Here is a 19,051-nt window from a genome sequence, read left to right on the forward strand (position 1 = left end):
AATATTTTATTTTTTTAGATTTCCATAACTTTTGAAGCATATATTACCTGATGATTTGCTATATATTCATTAAGAAATAAGGTCATCAGTATGCTAATTGCCTTGTTTTTTACTCCAAATAATTTGAAGGTTTGTAGACTACTTCAGTTATCCAACTTGCTCCCAAGAAAATGAGATTTTAGTTTAGTTTATAGATTTTAGTTTATAGCAATTTGAAACTTCTCATTTTTCTGGAGAAATGGCAGAAAATAGAAATGAAGTTTGGTGGCATACAATAGCACATTTAGTTGGGAATGTAAATTTTTCCACTTAGAAATGCCTCAGAGGCTAATGTACCTCCTCTCACACATACACTCTCCCCAATTCTGGGCGTTTAAAGAATTCTTGTTACTATTAGTAAGATGTTGCTAAACAGATATTTCTGTTCACCTTTGGGCTAAATCTTCCCACTCTGATTTGGAGTTAACCTAGACCTGAATGGAGATCAACTTCTTGTAAAGATCATTTTGCCGAGTAATATGACCCTGATGCTTTCTTCTTCAGGGACTGAAGGTCCTTGGGTATTTAGAGGTGGCAGACTCAATTAATTATTAACAGCAGCTCCAGCTTAGCCTGTTATTTTATCTCCACTGTAAGGCTCTTTCTTACTGAGTGCTAGGGCATTAGCCAGGGGAAACTGATCTAGAATTTAGCATCCTCTCTGGGATGTGATGGGATGGGATTTTCTTTCCTTCCCTACCCTTCTCACCCCCAATATCCCATGGGATTTAGACAATCTTTGATAAAATTAAGAGACAGAAATTTGATTGTCATAATAACAGATCAAAATTGCAGAGACAATGGTTTGTCTTAGAGACAAGTCCATTCTTTACAAACTGAAATAAATATAAAGCATTCCCAAGGAAATACACAGTAAGGACATGCTAGCCCTTAACCTCACATGGTGTCAGAAAAATTGAATAGAACTTCAAGGCTTGAATTTGATTGCTCTAGGATTTGTATTCCTGGGTCCTACACCAGAGCCCAGGAATATGCATTCTTACTGATCATTATGCTTAGGAAATTTGAGAACCTCTACCACAGTAGTGCAAATTAAGTTTACATCATGTTCCCCCACGTTCTCATTTCCATTTCCCATCTCTCATTACAATCAGCCTGTGAACCCTTAGGTGATAAAAGTTGTGATTTGCTTGTTTGTTATATTTCTAACATCTAATACTGTTAGAAGAGTTTCAGTGAATATTGGACTGATAGCATTAAATCAAAAAGCACTGATGCAGTCAGATTCATGTGAGGGCTATGGATGTTCACCTGAGTCATACTGACCAGGACAGTAAGATTTAAGTACCAAGCCTTCTTTAAAGTTAGAGCCTGGCTACCTCTATGGGTGGGAAATAGTTCATTTGAGGGGCATGTGTGAAAGAGGAACATGATACAGTTCCTTCTATTAGATTAATTACAGGCCATCTTTCCTTTGTTCTCTATTTTTTCTGGTATTATTTTGTGCTGTCTATAGTTCCTTGGTATAATATAATGAAAGAGTGTATTTTTGTTTGGTCTTAGTCTTGCTCCTAAGGGAACATTCAGTGTTGTGTGTTTTCCCAAAGAGATGCTGTCCTAGGACACTTTTCCCAAAGGACTATAGCTGTGATTCATCCATTCTTTATTTCTTTTGATTACGGTTTTAATATTTTTAGAGATTTATTTTATTTATTTATGCATACAAGAGCTGGGGAAGAGCTGGAGTGTAGGCCAGAGGTGCGGGTGTGTGTGTGTGAGAGGATTCACCAGGGACAGAGTGGGGAACAGAACAGGCAGGCTGACTGAAACACACTGCTGAGGGGAGCAGTGGGCGAGACAGAGAGGTCTGCTGCACCATGTGGGTTACCTCCCTGGCCGGGGATAGAACCCGTGCTGCAGTGACTGCCAATAGCTTCATAGTGCTGAGACTTAACCCCTTGCGCCACCAGGGAGACCCCTGGTTTTAATTCATTTTTAACCTTGCTAAATGTTAATAAAATACATGAAATAAAGAAATGTATTGTAAAGAACATGAAAGGGCAAACCTCATAGTGTTTACTTTGCTGGCAATGACTGTGCTCTTCAGTACCTTAACATTCTTCAATTTGAAGCTTAACTTTCACAATAGCCTTTTTTCCTAACTGGCTGAATGTTAAAATGGAATTGATGTCATTCACCTCTTGCTTCCAATATGATAAACCTCTGGTGAGAGGATGATGTTAAGTTCTTCACCTATCTGTCTATTATGTGTTTTTCCCTCTCCTACTGTTACCAGGAATGTCTAAAAATATAACATTCTACAGCTGTGTGGGTTACGTGACTACTGATGTGTAAAGGGGAAACATTCGGTGCTTGCTTCTGAACACTTCCCTTTATTTTGTTTCCTTTCAATATGAACATATAAGACACATTCAAATCTTGAAATTGACTAAACCAATGAGGAGACTATTTGGATTCTGGAATTTACCTTGATGACATTTAATAAATCTCCAGGTTTTCTGACTGGGAATTTTTACATACCCTCATCAGAGAACATAGGACCGCCACTATCATTAAAGAAAATTAGGGATTCTTGTAAACATTCTGGAGAAACCTCGACCTCATGGACAGGATGGGCTACCCGCTCGGCTTCCAGCTGCTGAATTTTCCTTTCCTTTTCCTCTAGAACTTCTTCCAACTGAGTGATCTTCTCAGTCTGAAGGGAAACCTGGGTGGACAACTCCATAATCAGGCTAATTTTTCGATCACCTTCCACAGCCGGGAGTCCTCCACAAGACTCTTCCAGTGAATTGTCTTCTAAGGCAAACAACAAAAAAGAAAATCTGAGCAGTTTTAATTAGATTTCCCAGAACTCAAGAGAGGGAAGATGAAAAAGCTGCATTTCTCATGTTCCTAAAAGAGTACACAGTGTTGCGTCATCTGGTCAGCTATACTGAGAATGGAATCTGGATCCAGTCAAGGGAAAGATTCTGGGTGTTCAGGATAAAAGAACTTGGAAACCCCTGGAGAGGGTGGAAGAATCAGTACTTGCCAATCTTTTTTATATGGATTTAACTTTCAATTAACCATGGGAATGAATTGCCCTTGGAAATCTAATCTCCAAACAACTATCCCAAATTTCTTTTTTTTTTTTAATAATAAATTTTATTTTTATATTCCCCCATACAACTGCACATGCCCCATTCTGACCCCAATCCCTCCCTCCCGGCCCCACCCCCCAAAAAGTGTCTCTGGTTCATAGTTTTTTGTTGATTTTGATTTTCACTTTCTTATAGTTATTCATTTTCCTGATCCCTTATTTAAGTTTTCCAGATTCCTGCTATGAGTGAGACCATCCGGTATTTTTCTTTTTCTTTTTGGCTTATTTCGCTGAGCATGATCCCTTCCAGCGCCATCCATGTTGCTGCAAATTGCATGTGTTTATCTTTTTTGAATGCTGAGTAATATTTCATGGTGTATATGTACCACATCTTCTTGATCCAGTCATCTATTTTTGGGCATTTGGGCTGTTTCCAAAGCTTAGCTATTGTAAATAGTGCAGCTATAAACATAGGGGTGCAGGTGTTCTTTGGAATTGATGTTTCTGTGTCCTTTGGGTAAATACCTAGGAGTGGAATTGCTGGATCATATGGAAGCTCTATGTTTAGTAGGTCCAGAAATCTCCACACAGCTCTCCATAGTGGTTGGACCAGTTTGCATTCCCACCAACAGTGCAGGAGAGTTCCTTTTTCTCCACAACCTCGCCAACATTTGTTGTTGCTAGTTTTTTTAATATGTGCCATTCTCACTGGTGTAAGATGGTATCTCATGGTAGTTTTGATTTGCATTTCCCTGATTACAAGTGTCAACTATCCCAAATTTCATGTTACCTCTTTCCCAAGTAATTTTTAACAAGAGCAACATTTAAGTAGAAATGTGCTTCAATTTGAATTTTAAATCAATTGGAAAAATTAAAAAGGTTTACATTGCCCTTTCTGGGAGACTGATAATGAAAAAAAAAGAGAGTAGTTTTTTTAACCCAAGTCAGCTGTAGGTATGGCAGGGGTGTGATTTGAGGTGATCCAGGAGAACTCTGTTACCATAGCATCTCATTTCTTTTAGGTCTGAAGACTTTTCAGCATGTTAAAATAAGATCACAAATACCTCTCAACAATAAAAACTCATTCTTCATCAATTTTCTACTCATTAACCCATTAAATAAGCATAAAGGCCTGAGTGAGGAAGCAGAAAGAGGCTCCAACAAAGAGATAAAAATTAGTGGCTAATCGGGAAATCATTAAAAACAAATCTCTGCTGAGATTTACTTTAATCCTGAAAATTTCACCAGTAAAATAATTTCTCTGAGTTATATAAAAGGTAGATCAGCTATAAGAAGTAAGGATACGGGCCTCCCCTGTGACACAGTGGTTGAGCGCTGGGTTGCGAAGCTGCCCGCAGCCTCTGCAGCACCGGTTCGATCCCCGGCTGATGGTCCCACATGGCGTGCAGACCTCTCCTGCCGCCTGCTGCTCCCCTCAGCAGTGTACTGCTTCATCATTCTGCCTGTTCTGCTTTCCGCTCTGGCTCTGGTGAATTCTCTCACCCTCCTGTGCTTCTGGCTGTACCCAGTGCTTGTATAAATAAATAAATAAAATCTTAAAAAAAAAAAAAAGAAGTAAGGATAAAGCAGGGGCTTGGGCATAATTATAGGAACAATTGAGTCAACAGTACATGAATGAATTTGACACATGTTCTGTTTGCCACAGTTGATTGCAATAATTGAAGGTCCAGCATTTACTCAATTTCCAGTGAAAACAAATCCTACCTGAAATGCACCTGAGAGAATTGTAACAGTCCTGAAAACAGAAGTCTGCCAGTATTGTGAAAGTACACACTTCTCAAAGATAGGCAGCTTTAATGTGGAATTCCATGCAGGCAGGGTATCACCCATTTCCTAGCAAATAAAACTGATTTGCGGTCCTCACTTTCCCAAGGTAAGAGCTTGAGTGCCACATTTACACAGTGGGCAATAGTTTTTTTTTTTAAATTTATTATTATTTATATATATGTGTGTGTGTATCTGTGTGTGTATATATATATATATATATATATATATGAAATCATTCTTCCTTTTTGTACAATGCACACTTTCTCCTCTCAGGTATAGTCCCCATAAAATTCCCACCACCAATTCACCTGTGCACTTTCACCATAGTCCCTTGTGTTCTTCTCTCCCATTTCGATCCCTCTCCCTGTTCCTCCCCTGCAGAGTGTCTTCTATTAATAGTTGCCTATTAATGTTGTGTTTTTAATTATAATTATTTTTTTCCCGATCCCTTATTTTGTTCCCCTACATTCCTTCTATAAGTGAAACCATCCAATATTTTTCTTTTTCTTTATGGCTTATTTCACTGAGCATAATCCCTTCCAACTTCACCCATGTTGCTGTGAATGGCATGAGTTTATCTTTTTTGATAGCTGAATAGTATTCCATTGTGTATGTATACCACATCTTCTTGATCCAGTCATTTATTTTTGGCATTTGGGTTGTTTCCATATCTTACCTATTGTAAAAAGTGCTGCAATAAACATAGGGGTGCAGGTATCTTTTTGAACTGTTTTTGTATCTTTTGGGTAGATTCCTAGGAGTGGAATTGCTGGGTCATATGGAAGCTCTGTTTTCAGTAGTTTGAGGAACCTCTTTGCAGCTTTCCATAGTGGAAAGTTTGCACTCCCACCAGCACTATAAGAGAGTTCCTTTATCTCCACATCCTTGCCAGCATTTGTTTCCTGTTTTTTTGATATGTGCCATTCTCACTGGTATAAGGTGGTATCTCATTGTGGTTTTGATTTGCATTTCCCTGATTACAAGTGATGTTGAACATTTTTTCATATGCTTGTGCTTGTTGGCCATTTGCATTTCCTCTTTGGAGAAGTGCCTTTTTGGTCCTTATGCCCATTTTTGGACTGGATTGCTTACTTTGTTTTTGTTGAGTTGTGTGAGCTCTTTATAGATCTTTGTGATCAGTCCCTTATCAGTTGACTGGAGTGCAAAGATTTTTTCTCAATCAGTAGGGTGTCTCTTTATTTTGGTTAATGTCTCTTTTGTGATACAGAAGCTTTTTAATTTGATGTAGTCCCAGTTATTCATCTTTTCCTTCACTTTCTTTGCTTTAGGGGAATGTGTCTTTAAAGATGTTACTGAGATGTGTGTCACATGTCACATAGTGTTTTACCTATATATTTTCTTCTATATATGTTACAGTTTCAGGTCTTCTGTCCAAGTCTTTTATCCATTTTAAGTTGGTTTTTGTGCATGGTGTGAGGTAGTGGTCTAGCTTCATTTTTTTGCATATAGCAGTCCAGTTTTCCCAGCACCATTTATTAAGCAAACTCTCCTTGTTCCACTGTATATTCTTTTGGGCAGTTTTTGACTCCATAAAAAGTGACGGGGTGGGGGGGGGAAGATGGGGCTCTTCTCTGCTCTTAGAAATAATCATTAGAACTGTATCATATTTCATGAATCCATGGAGAATTTTTTGTTTTGAACAGTTAAAATTCTAACTAAAATGTTTAAGGAAATGGTGGCGTGAGTACCTGTCTTTGGTTAAAAATCAAAAAAATCTCAGATTTCAAAGTAGCATTTGGTTTGTTGCCTCTGCAAAATATCTGTGCTTTCAGGCCCAGAAAAGAGAGTCCAAACAATTGGGGCCAAGGGCTTTCCTCTCTGCTGATATGCCAGGGCTTCACCTTTCCTTTTATCTGGCCAGAACTGTGCTGTCCTATAATGATTGCCAATAACCACATGTGGCCATTGAGCCATTGAATGTAGCTAGTCTGGATTGAGATGCATTGTATGTGTAAAAGACACCATTAATTCAGAAGACTTAGTTTGAAAAAAATGTGAAATAGCTCATTAAATTTCTAAAATTGTGTATTATTAAAATATTTTGAATATGTTGTGTTAAAATACATTTAAAAATTAATTTTACTCGTTTCTTTTGCTTTTTGAAAATGTGGCTGTCAGAAAATTTTAAATATAATTTGTGTCTTCCATTTGTGACTTTTGTTCTATTTCTATTTTGTAATGCTGGGCTAGAGTTTCCTTTGGGATGAGCATGCTCAGAAACTCAGGTGAATATGCTCCTTGTGGATTGCTCTAGTTAATGCATACAGTTGTTATTTGGGAGTGAGATCACTGCTCTACAACCATTAGCATGTAGATTAATTTTCTGTTATCCCAGAAGGCAGAGACATGGAAATCTTGACGTGGGAGAATTGGTTCCTACAAGCTGAAGTGAGTTTAAACAGGAGAGGAAAAAAAAGATGGGACATGCCAACACAAGGAAGTGAAAAGATGCTAAGGAAAGAAATAGTGGGCAAGATAGGGGAAGAGAGCCTTAGTGAGGCTCAGGGATGAAGGGGTACATCTGGAACCTATCTCTTGTATGCATCTGTCTGTCATCTTCTCGATCTGTTCTTCAAGTTTTTCTCTCCCCAGTTTCCCTCTCCTTTCAGGAAAAGTTATTTTTTATCAATTCACACAATGAAGAAAGGAATTTAGTGCCATTGCAGAACACAAACTGGTAAAAAAGATGTTTTTACTTTTTAAAATGCAATATATATAGAATACTTTGTTCACCTAACTCTAATCATAGACGGGATGCCTTACATAGGTTATCAGTCACTAGGTCTATATATTTTTCCTCTGTCCTCTCAGAAGAGAGTAGTAGAGACAACAAGAGGGAAGCAGAAAATCTTAGTCAACTCAGGTTGCTGTAAGAAAATACCACAGACTGGATGACAAACACAGAAATTAATTTTGTCATAGCTAGAGGCCAGAAGTCAGAGATCAGGATGCCAATATGGTCATGTTCCGGTGAAAACTCTCTTCCTGGTGTATAGACAACCACCTTTACGCTGTGTCCTCATGTGGTATAGAGAGGCCATGACTTTTCTGAGGTCTCTCTTTATAATGACACTAATCTCATTAAGAAGGCTCCTCCTTGTTACTTCCCAAAGGCACCACCTTCAAATACTATTACATTGGGGATTAGGATTTCAATATATGAATGGGAGAGAGAATGTAGCACTCACAAGTCAGTTGATGGCAAATGGAGAAGAGAATAGGAAAAGGGTAGAGAAAGAGCGCGAAATTGACAAAAAGCAGAGGTGGTATGGGGCCTTTGATTCCTATTGTATTGTTTTCATATATTGCATGAAAATGCTGATGTGGAGACAAACTAAAGAATATGTGCACTAGGAATGAAATTTCTTATGTAAGTATATTGTACTATTTAATTCTCTGTACATACAACAAAAGGTATTTTTGTTCTGTTTCTAATCATATTATAATTAATCACTGGCTAAGAATATTGCAGATATAGCAAAAGTGTTTTAAACTATTCAACGGAGTTCTTCAGGAGTCTCATATCCTAGTGATATTGGACAGAGCCCAAGGCTGTGAGTTGACTCTGTGAGTTGACTCTGCCACTAATCTTTTCTTGACTTGGCCTGCACTGCTCTCTCTAGTCCAGGCTCTCTCATCTGGAAGGGATGTGTTTCTCTGACAGCTCTGTTTGCCCACACATCTCAAACATCCGTGGTTTTTCCTGATCTTTCACTAGCAGCTCAGAGAGTCTTGCCAAGGTCATGGCTGCCTGAAACACAGAGGTTACATCATTTGGTGAGATAATCTCAGGTTTAACACAATTCCCAGTGTCTCTAGTGGACGCAGATATAAAGAAAGATTCTTCTATCTGTCAGAGAGACCCAATCTGATTAGCAATAGTTAGGGTATGAATTCATCATAATTACTAACTTTGTGGAGGTTTCTACAAGTATATGCCTTTCCCCCCCATAATTTCCCTCTTTTTCTGTCTCTACTCAAAATGGGTGTGAGGCAGGAGTGAGTATGAGGGTTTAAGGTCGTGCAAAGAGGAGACAGGAGGTTTGGTGGTGTTCTACCTATAGCTGGGCCAGACTATGCTCACTTTTCTGTGTCAGCCTTGAAAGAGGAAAGGCCCAGAAAAAATTATGACATTGCTTTTGCCATTTCTAGCTTGTTAGTCTTCATACCCTCAAAGACTTCATGTTCTCAGCATAGTGTCACATGACAGTTATGTCAAAAGGCTAAATATGTGACAGTAGATGTGATGGTAGTTTAAAGAGAAACATGGAAACTTAGAGTTGCATTGTACCCTTGGGGGATGATCTGGTCTCATCTGTATAGGAATTATTTCTGCAACATCCCTAACTGAAGATTTTGTAAGTAAGTGGCTCTCAGACATTAGTGTCCATCAAGCACTTCATAGGTTGGCTGCCAAATTAGAATCAGTGAATAAAGTTTGCATTTTTCCATAAATGTAGCTAGATGTTGTTATACAGCTAACTGACTGTGATGGATAGGCCAAGAAAGAGCACGGTATAACTTGTTGCTAATCAGAGAAAGGAGATCTGGTGTACTATAGCACATGAAAAATTTGCTTATGTATTCAGGGAGTTAGTAGTTTTGTGTCAATGGTAGTACATTGCTGAAGGGTGACCCAGTGAAACTTTTTTGTTTGTTTTCAAAAATTTTTTTTTAAAGAGGAGTTTCCTTTTTTGATTCTTATGCTGATTTCCCCACCCAAAAGTGTTAATTGAGTAGTGAAATACTGATAATAACTGATCGAGTTTCTGACTCAAATACCTCTAACAATGGGACACACACTTTTTCCCATTCAGGTCTTAAGTATCCTCTGTGGTCATCTTTTTCCTATTCATTCATCCAGTAATTAGTCATTGGACCCTGCACAGAGAATGAATTGGATGGGATATTGGCTTTAATAGTCACAGCTCCAAGTTGACTAGGGGAGAGGCAATATTGCATTAGGCCCTGAAGGACATTCAGGATTTAGCCTAAACAAACACCTCTGCTAGGTACCCACTCATGAACATGTACTTTTCTCTCTGTCTTTCAAGCTAATGACCAAGGCTGCCAAGTATTTACTCAATAGGAAAGACTCTTACCAGTGAGGTGATTAAATACCTCATTCCATCAGAGCCACCCAGGATTACTGTTTGGCCTAAAAGACTATGTCAACTTCCTCCTTTGAATAAATGCCCATCACTCTGACTCACCTTCATGCTGATTTTGAAAGCTGTGTATATTTTTAAGTAACCACAAAGGAGTCCAATTTCATCTGTTGCCATACTTAGAATTGAAAATTGGCATATCCTTGTAAATATATCCCTCTCACTACTTGAATGAAAGACTAAATGACCACAGAAACCCTAATTTTCTATCCTGTTCTAGTGCTTATACAATGAACATTTGAGAATGGTAGTTCTCTAAAACAAATGATTCACTTCTTTTTGAATTCTGGTAGCACAAATATTTTACATCTTGAAGATAAGATTAGTCTCAGTTCTTGAAGATTTCTTTATTCATTGTTTTTATTTTTATACTGCCCAGTCTCCATAATACTAAATCACTGACTTTGAAGAGTTTTCAATTTCCTTCCACTAATGTTGTAAACATTTGAATACACCTGAAGTTTGTATATGTTTGTTGATTTGGAAAAAGTATGCAGCATTATCAGTACGGACTTAATTTAAAAAACTTTGGTCATTTAAAAAATAAGATGCAGTGTGTTTTTTAAAAGAAATTTCCCATATGTATCACAAAACTTCCCATATCATAATCATGGCTTGTCTTTTTGAAAGGATTTTGTTTGAGAAGAGAAATTTGAGGTGCAGTGATGAATTTTAGAGAATACAGTAGTCCTACTCTTACTGGTGGTTTTGCTTTCTGTGGTTTCAGTGAACTATGTTCTAAAAAATAGTGCAGACAATAAAATATTTTGAGAGTGAGAGAAGGACCACATTCACATAACTTTTACTAAAGCATGCTGCTAGAATTGTTATAATTTATTATTGGTTGTTATTAATCTCTTACTATGCCTAATTTATAAATTAAACACTTATAAGTATGTATGTATGTATAGGAAAAAGCAGTGTATATAGTATTTGGTATTATCTGTTACTGCATCCATTGGGATCTTGGGTCTGTACTATATATTTTCAACTAACAACAGCCTAACAGCCCTGTATGTAGAGTTGTAAAAGGTCTGTCTGCAGTGCTTTGAAAGACAGTAAATATTTAGTTAAAACTATGATGGAAAGCCTGCAGCTCTGATGACATGGGCAAGTGTTCCAGAGACAATGGGATCAGAGATGTTTCTAGGTCACTTCATGAAAAGAAACACACTTAGGAAAAGTGAGGGACAAGAAAGACTGTGTAGGAAGCACTTGTTGCTTCAAGTTCATTGGGCCACAAGCAGATGTTTGTCCGTGCAAGTCCCCAGAACCAGAGCAAGGAGTCTGGTGGCTGTTTAATGTGTACAGTGTGTAGTGTTTGGGAGCCAGGTAACATGAAAAGCACTCCTCTCAACTGCCAGCAACACCTGCGTTGTGGTAGGAAGCTCTCAGATGTGAAAGCTGAGCAGACCGTGGGACCTGCAGATTCCTAGCCTCTTTCCTATGCTCATCCGAGATGCAGGTACACAATGCTACCCATGCTTAGCATTTATTAAATAGTAAGTTCTCTCTCACCCAGAACATAAAGTTGAAGTATTGCAATAGCTTCATTTTTGGTTACCCTGCTTCTGTTATAGCTCCTTCAGTAGGTTTCAATTCCACACAGAGAAGTTCCATTAAAATTAAGTTGTTCAAAATCCCCCAATGACTTTCTCCTCTCAAGCAGACCAAGAGCTTACACTAACTTACAAGGTTCTATGTGATCTAGTTTGCTTTTACCTCATGGACACATTTCCTATTCCTCCTCCTCTCATGCAGTCTAGTGCCTTCCTCTGTCCTCACTGCTATTCCTAACTGACCAGGCTTGCTCCGTTTGTAGCACCTTTGCATTTGCTATTTCCTCTGCCGGAATAATTGTCTGCCTGAAGTATACATGACTGGCTTCCTTCATGTTTTTATTCTCCAACATCTCTTTCACACAATGACGTCCCCCTGGTCATCCTGGCTATAATTTCAACCCAGCCCCCATTATTGAACATTTCAAATCCCTATTCCCTGCTTTCTTTTTACCGACATGCTAAATTTGACTACTCTATATGTTATTTTGATCTTGTTAGTTATCTTTCTCCCTTATTAGAATGAAAGCTCCATGAGGGCAGAGCTTTTTTTATTGTATTGTTCACTATTGAATCCTCTGTACCTAAAACAGTGTTTGGCATAACAGGTATTCATTTGTTAAGTGAACAAATAAATGAAAGTTGAGTGCATTTATGATACAAAAATCACTGTAGCAATGGCAGTCCAAACTTTTCAACTGGTCTATCAATAGGGTGGTCCCTACATTTCCTCCCGGGCACATTTTTTTCCCTTCAAAGAGTTCTTTGTCAAGGTTGAGAACAGTCACAAACTCTATTAGCATAACGGTTTTTCATTCATGCATTTTTAAAAAATAATATACAACTATAACAGCTGTTATAGTTGCTCTTAACCTTTCTGAATTTAAGATATTTTTATTAACAGAGAAATGGAAAAGTTTGAATAGCTCTTTTCCACATCTTGCCAACAAGCTGGCAGGGGGGAAGCTTTGTCAATATAGAGAATCCAAGGCCTCACCACTGAAATTCTGTGTGACGGAATCTAGGAATGTATCTGGAAAACTTTTTATAATGTTCCCCAGGTAATTTTGGGGAATTACCAATTTTGCAATTGTAATTCTGGGGAATCCAGTTTTGCAATTGGATTTCTGTTGACCTATCATAGCTATGGTGAACTCAGTTTTAGATTAAATCCTAAGAGGTAAGCCAGACATTTGTGAGGCAAGCCTCTTCTTGAATAGCATTGCTGAATACACACACAGCTCAAGGAGATAGATCAACTTTATTGTATTCTTTATGCCTCTTAATGTCTACTTGACAAAGCTGTGCCTATAAATGTTACTGACTGAACGCATCCATGGTCCTTCCACCCAGTTCCGCTCCTTCTCTAATTAGCTCTAATCTGAGCAGCATCTTGTCAGTTCTGAATTTGCTGCATTAGCTCCAGATACACAGAGAAAATGATGAGTGTTGGGGGTTTGTTTATGTTTTGTTTGTTTCTGTTTCCCAGTGGATGGATGGATTCATTTCCTCACAAGCTGATCTGGAGAGGAGTTTCTCTTTTTCTTCCCATGGGGAATGGGTGGGAGAGGGAGTTGAGCCAGAGGAATGGAGAGGGAGACATTACAGATCTGGATGGAAGCAGTGACTCCTAGATTCCACAAGAGTTTAACAACCACCAGTGCCACACAGGGAGCAAGTGAATAGTCTTCTGCAGATCTGAATCTAAGATTTTCTTCTTGGAGCTTGCTGGAGTCAAATGATATGTCCAAGATGGTTGATAAGAACATTATCATAGAAAGATGTGTGAATACCTTAGTGCTAGCTTGGAAAGTGGAGAAGGGTTGTTTGTATGGAAAAGCAAGTGAATACAACTCAAAAATGGGGCCACAAATGAATGGTGGTAGATGGCAGAGGTGGGGAAAATACCTAACAACTAGAGATTACCTGGTGTGCAAAGTGCAGCACTGTATTTCACTCTCTGTCTACACCAGTAAGGCCAAGTGATCTGCTAGACTTTGGGCAATGAAGCAGGGGTTAACTTACCCCTACCCTCCCTTTTGGAGGCAGGGTTTCTTCTCACCCACTTCAGGGTCAGAGTTCCCATCAGATGTTTGTACATAAAGAGTTCTTTGACAAGGTTGAGAAAAGACACAAACTGATGTGCATAACAATGTTCCTGAGTAATGGAAAGAGGAAATCAACTTAACAAGAAAAAAGGTTTTTTAGAATCCAGATTATCTCTTCCTAAGAGCAGGACCTGAAGTCCTTTCCTATTAATAAGGCTCCTTTGAAGAGAAGAATAATGACTAATAGTCTAACCAGAGGCCAAAAAGTGAAAATGTTTGCTGGTGTTAGAGGAGGAAATTCAAGGGAAGGAGAAACCTAGGAGACTGTGAGAAAAGAAAAGACAATACACAGAGGACTGTTTCTATGCTTATCAGAAGTGGAATTAGTATTAGTCAATTATGGGCACAAAAGTAAAGACGATTTGACATCATTTGGACACTTGAGTGTCTACCAGTGAGACTCTTCCCCGCTTTTCTTTCTGAGTCATAGGGGTTATATGAGGGTAAGGCCTTATGAAATGAGTAATGCCAGTTTAGTTTGTTTACATTAATTTTCAAAAGATGTTACAGTTTCTGGTATTGTGTGGGACTAAGTAATAAAACAATACTGTATTTTATTTTATTTTATTTTTTTATTTTTATAGAGGCATGTTTTCTTTCTTTCTTTCTTTCTTTCTTTGTTTATACATGCACTGGGTACAGTCAGAAGCGCGGGAGGGTGAGAGAATTCACCAGAGCCAGAGCGGGGAGCAGAGCAGGCAGAAGGACCGAAGTACACTGCTGAGGGGAGCAGCGGGCGGCAGGAGAGGTCTGCGCGCCATGCGGGACCCTCCTCCGGTGGCAGGGAAGCAGCCGGGGATCGAACCGGCGCCGAGGCGCGGGCAGCTTCGCAACCCAGTGCTTAACCGCTGCGCCACCGGGGAGGCCCATAAAACAATACTGTATTAATACTGGCATTGGCAGGATTATTTTTTGAAAATGAAAATTAGATTTTGTACGTGTGAAGAAAGATGAGGTAAGAATTCATCATTTTTGTTGATCAGGATTTTGCTTATTTAAACTATGTGGAAGAATACAGTTTGTAGAGAGAGTGGCGTGCAAGTCATTTTAATTTAGCTAACTTGACATCGCTATTAAATGTCCCTGATAGTAGGACTCTTGAATGAAGTTATTTTTCTGTGCAAAATTTCAAGCAATTTGGGCAACTATACTTCACAGCAGAGCTCCTTATCGCCCTTAAATCTCACCCTGCCCCTCATTTCCTTCCTTTTGAGTAGCCCTGGAATGACAATGATAACATCACTGAATTTTACCAGGTCCCTAGAAACAGTTCTAGGCCTGGAGTTAGTACTTCTTCCTTGGAGTTAAGGAATCTGTTTATACAATGTAATGAATTACAAAAAATACTGTAGTAAGAAAGGCTCTCTACTTGACCAAACTTTAGTCAAGATCCTTTGAGCACTTTTCTTCACTAATCCTCAAGAGCTCAATAGTAGCAAAATCCTACTGTGTTACTTTAGAGACAATTCCCACTCTAGGTATCTGATCAAGTTCAGTAGTGATCAAATTCCTCATTCTCTGCCATCTCCCAGGTGATATCCGGTTACCCTAGTCTGCGTTTTCCTCTTAGTCATTTTCCACCTACCACCTTCTTACCTACAACTCTGCTCTTGGACTGCATAAATGCCCACTTTTCCTGGTAGCATTCAGACTTGAGCCCAACTTCTTTTCCCTTTTGTAATAGTCTTGACACTTATCGCAATAGCCCCAAATAAAGTCTTCCTTATAGTTTTGACAAGTTTAAGAAAAATTTTTTCAAATATAAGAAAAAATGTTTTCCCTTAAAAATAGCAGCTGAAGGCTCACAGAGAATTTATTTGGGTTGCCTATTTATTTTGCCCTGGAACACAAAAATTATGAAATCTGTTACTAGTATTGGTGAAGTGGGATCTTCACAATTCTTAGAACAAATTCTCCAAATGGTGAACACACCATCATTTAAGCATAAGTTTGCAGAAATTCATTAGTGAGATTTTCATTTGTGTAAAATATCAAGCTGAAGAAGCTCTTAAGGCTCGATACATAGTTTCCAGCAAGCTTGTTATTGTACGTTAGAAATGATACTAAAAGGAGATACGGTGTACAGAATAATGATTCCACAAAGATATCTCTAAAATATATGAATATGTTACCTTAAATGACAGAAGGGACTCTGCGGATGTGATTTAAGGGAAGGATCTCGAGAAAGGAAGACTAATCTATTTAGGAGAACCAAACAAATATCCTTATATGAGGGAGGTGAAAGGTCAGTGAGAAATTTCTGAAGATGTACACTGCTGGCTTCGAAGATGGAGAAAGAAACCACAAGAAAAATCAAAACACACAAGAGTGGTCTGTAGAAACTGAAAAAGGTAAACAAATGGATTTTCCCCTAGGGCCACTACAAGGACCCCAACCCTGTTGATGCCGAGATTTTAGCCTAGTGACACCAGGTTTGGACTTCTGACCTCCAGAATTATAAGACTAAAAAAAAATTGTGTTATATTACAATACTAAATTTATGGTAATTTGTAGCAGCATTAACAGGAAACAGATACAGAAGGGAAAACTACTGAACTTCTGAATAATGATGAAAGCACAGGCACATGAATACAATCTGTGGAAAAGGTCCCCATCCCAGTTGTAACCTTTTACATACTAGCATATTAACTTTCCTAAAGTCTCAAGGAAACTTTTTTAACTTTTTTATTTTTATTTTTAGTTTTTTTTTACATCATTGTTCATTTTTAAACAATCAAGGAAACTTTTAGACACTAATCATATTCCTACTGAGTTTCTGTTGACAGATAAATCACAGAAATACATAACACAATATACCCAGACCACCTGTTCTGCCAGTATTACACCAGCATGATAACCAGATAATCTTGAGTTTGCAAAAATGTGGGAAAAAAATTAAAGATAACAAAAGGAAGTTGAATCTTCATGGTTACCAGCACTTACCCTTCCTCCTTCTAAGTCAGGACTCCCTTATAAAAACTTTACATTAAGCTCTCAAGATGTAAGGTTTTTCGTTAGGATGCTAGTCCAGCTTTCTCCTCAGGACACAAGTTGCTTGAATGGAAGTTCCTTCTAACCCCAGCTCTTGTCTCTTGTATAGTGGTGAGTACTCAAACCTGGGTCTTGGCAACTATGAGAAAATATCTATTCATATTAGGAGACCCAAAAATCTTATTTGGGTTTCAACTAAGGACCACTGAAGGCTGCTACATATCAAAAGAGATCTGAATTCCAGAACCGTTTGTTTTCTTTGGAATCTTATGCTATCAATATTCTCTCTCCCTATACATATTAGCCTTTGTACTGGCTATAAGTCATTAGCATTTAAAGGTACTCAAGTGCTACCATTTTTTTTTTTAAAGATTTATTTATTTATTGATTTATACAAGCACTGGGTACAGTCAGAAAGCGCAGGAGGGTGAGAGAATTCACCAGGGTCAGGGCGGAGAGCAGAGCAGGCAGACTGATGAAGTACACTGCTGAGGGGAGCAGTGGGCAGGAGAGGTCTATGCGCCATGTGTGACCCTCACCCGGTGGCCGGGGATGGAACCGGTGCTGCAGAGGCTGCGGGCAGCTTCACAACCCAGTGCTCAACCGCTGCGCCACCTGGGAGGCCCCGCAACTGCTACCATCTTAAGAAGGAAATTAAATCCTTTATTACCTAATGCCTATTCAACTATTGGCATCCCACTTCTCTTCCCTTTTATTGTTAAACATCTCAAAAGAGTTGTCTAAACTATCTTTCCTCATACCTTTCTCATGTTAATCATTTATAATCTAGTTTTTGTTTTCAACTACAGTGACAGACTTAGCCTCGGAGGTGACTGATGTCACTTAATCCAATAGATTTGCTGCAGTGTTCATCTTGAATCACCTCTGAGCATTCGCCACAGTTGACACAGCCCTTCAAACAACCTTCCCTTGACTTCTGTAATATGACACTTTTCTTTAAACTTCCTGACTACTCTTCCTTTGGCCTTATTTTGTGGTCTCCTCAGAATACTTACTGCATGTAGATCTTTATATTTCTGGCCTTAAATGTTCTTCTTTTTCTCTATAGTTCATGTGAATATTAATATACATAAACCCTATTTAAATGAAGGCAGGAGATTGGAAAGAGAGTGTCTATGCATATGAAAACCAACAAGCTACAGGACCCCAAATGCCTTGCATCTAGATTGTGGGTGGGATTGGGGTATGATGCTCTTTGCCCCTCCCGTGGAACTGAAAGTAAGGTGCTCCAGAGATTATATAGGGAATTGTTAGTCTGGGATTCAGGGAAGTGTTTCTGGGTATCATCATGACAATACTCTCCAACAGCCTTTCTTCTCTTGTCTGTTTCCAATTAAACCCATTTTGTTGTTGGAATAAAAACTGACTGCTTTTTTTTTGAGATCAAAGGTAATTGCATTCACTTCTGTGGCCCTGGTTGCAATCTGTTTGTGAATGATGCTTACATTTACAATTCAAGATCAGATTTGTGTTCTACACCTGGGACCCCTCCATTGAGATATCTCAAACATTTCAGATACAGTATTTCTCAGACTGAACTCATTGTCTCATCTCCAAATTGATGTCCCTCTAGTGTTCCCTCTCTAAGTAAAATGACACAACCATACATACACTTAAGTTCAGAAATCTAATAGTTACTGTAGATTTCTTCTTCATACCCATGCTCTTATATTCATCTTATCACAAAATCCAGTTGATTCAGACTTCTAAATAACTCTTAACTTTTATTTTCACCATACCATTAGGTTAGGCAATACCCTCTTGCAACATTGTTCACCTCTATGTCCTTGTAATTCTCATTCAAGAATTATGTTCTTCATCTCTATGAGGTACTAGTTTATCAGTGCCTTTTACAGACTGCACTATTTCCTTCTCAGTTTTAGTCACTTTATGTAACTAAAATAGACGTCCAAACAGAACTAACAAGCTGGTGGGGACCATTTGTCAGATGATACAAATAGGCCTTGTAGGGGTGCACCTGAGCACTTGGATAATTGTTGTTGCAACCTACAGGGCTTAGTTCAGAAGAGATTCAGAGAAAAGTAGGCTTTAGGGAATGAGCCATAAAAGTGAGCCATTTAAGTGCATGAGAAATAGTAGTAGGTAGGAAAATATCCCAGTGGGAGGACCCTTGCATACTTGAGAGGACTAGCTCACAGAATATCAATCTTACCTCCTATGAAGTTTAACTTCATTAATATTAACCCTTTCTTTCTCTTTTATTTTATGCAATTTGCTGTTAGTTTAAATTTTCCCAGCAATAAAGCAACAGTAAGAAACTGACTCTGATGGGTA

The 19,051-nt window shown here is 38.5% G+C and overlaps 1 protein-coding gene across 6 annotated transcripts in view; it reads right to left on the minus strand.

The window, feature by feature from the left end:
* Window positions 1–19,051, minus strand: part of CCDC192 (coiled-coil domain containing 192) — a 247,052-nt gene that overhangs the window by 54,002 nt on the left and 173,999 nt on the right. The window contains exon 6 of one of the 6 annotated variants that reach the window (XM_054694457.1): window positions 2,241–2,817. The exons of 1 other annotated variant lie outside the window; for it this stretch is intronic. In XM_054694457.1, the coding sequence (XP_054550432.1) occupies window positions 2,534–2,817 (284 nt within the window). In that variant the 3' untranslated portion in view covers window positions 2,241–2,533. Of the gene's footprint in view, window positions 1–2,240; window positions 2,818–19,051 lie in introns of those variants that run through there. 4 more of the 6 variants (XM_054694458.1, XM_054694455.1, XM_054694456.1 and 1 more) reach the window with 4 other exon arrangements.

This window comes from Talpa occidentalis, unplaced genomic scaffold (assembly GCF_014898055.3).
Source record: "Talpa occidentalis isolate TD23 unplaced genomic scaffold, MPIMG_talOcc4v2.1 talOcc4.13, whole genome shotgun sequence".
In the NCBI taxonomy this organism is placed as follows: Eukaryota; Metazoa; Chordata; class Mammalia; order Eulipotyphla; family Talpidae; genus Talpa; species Talpa occidentalis.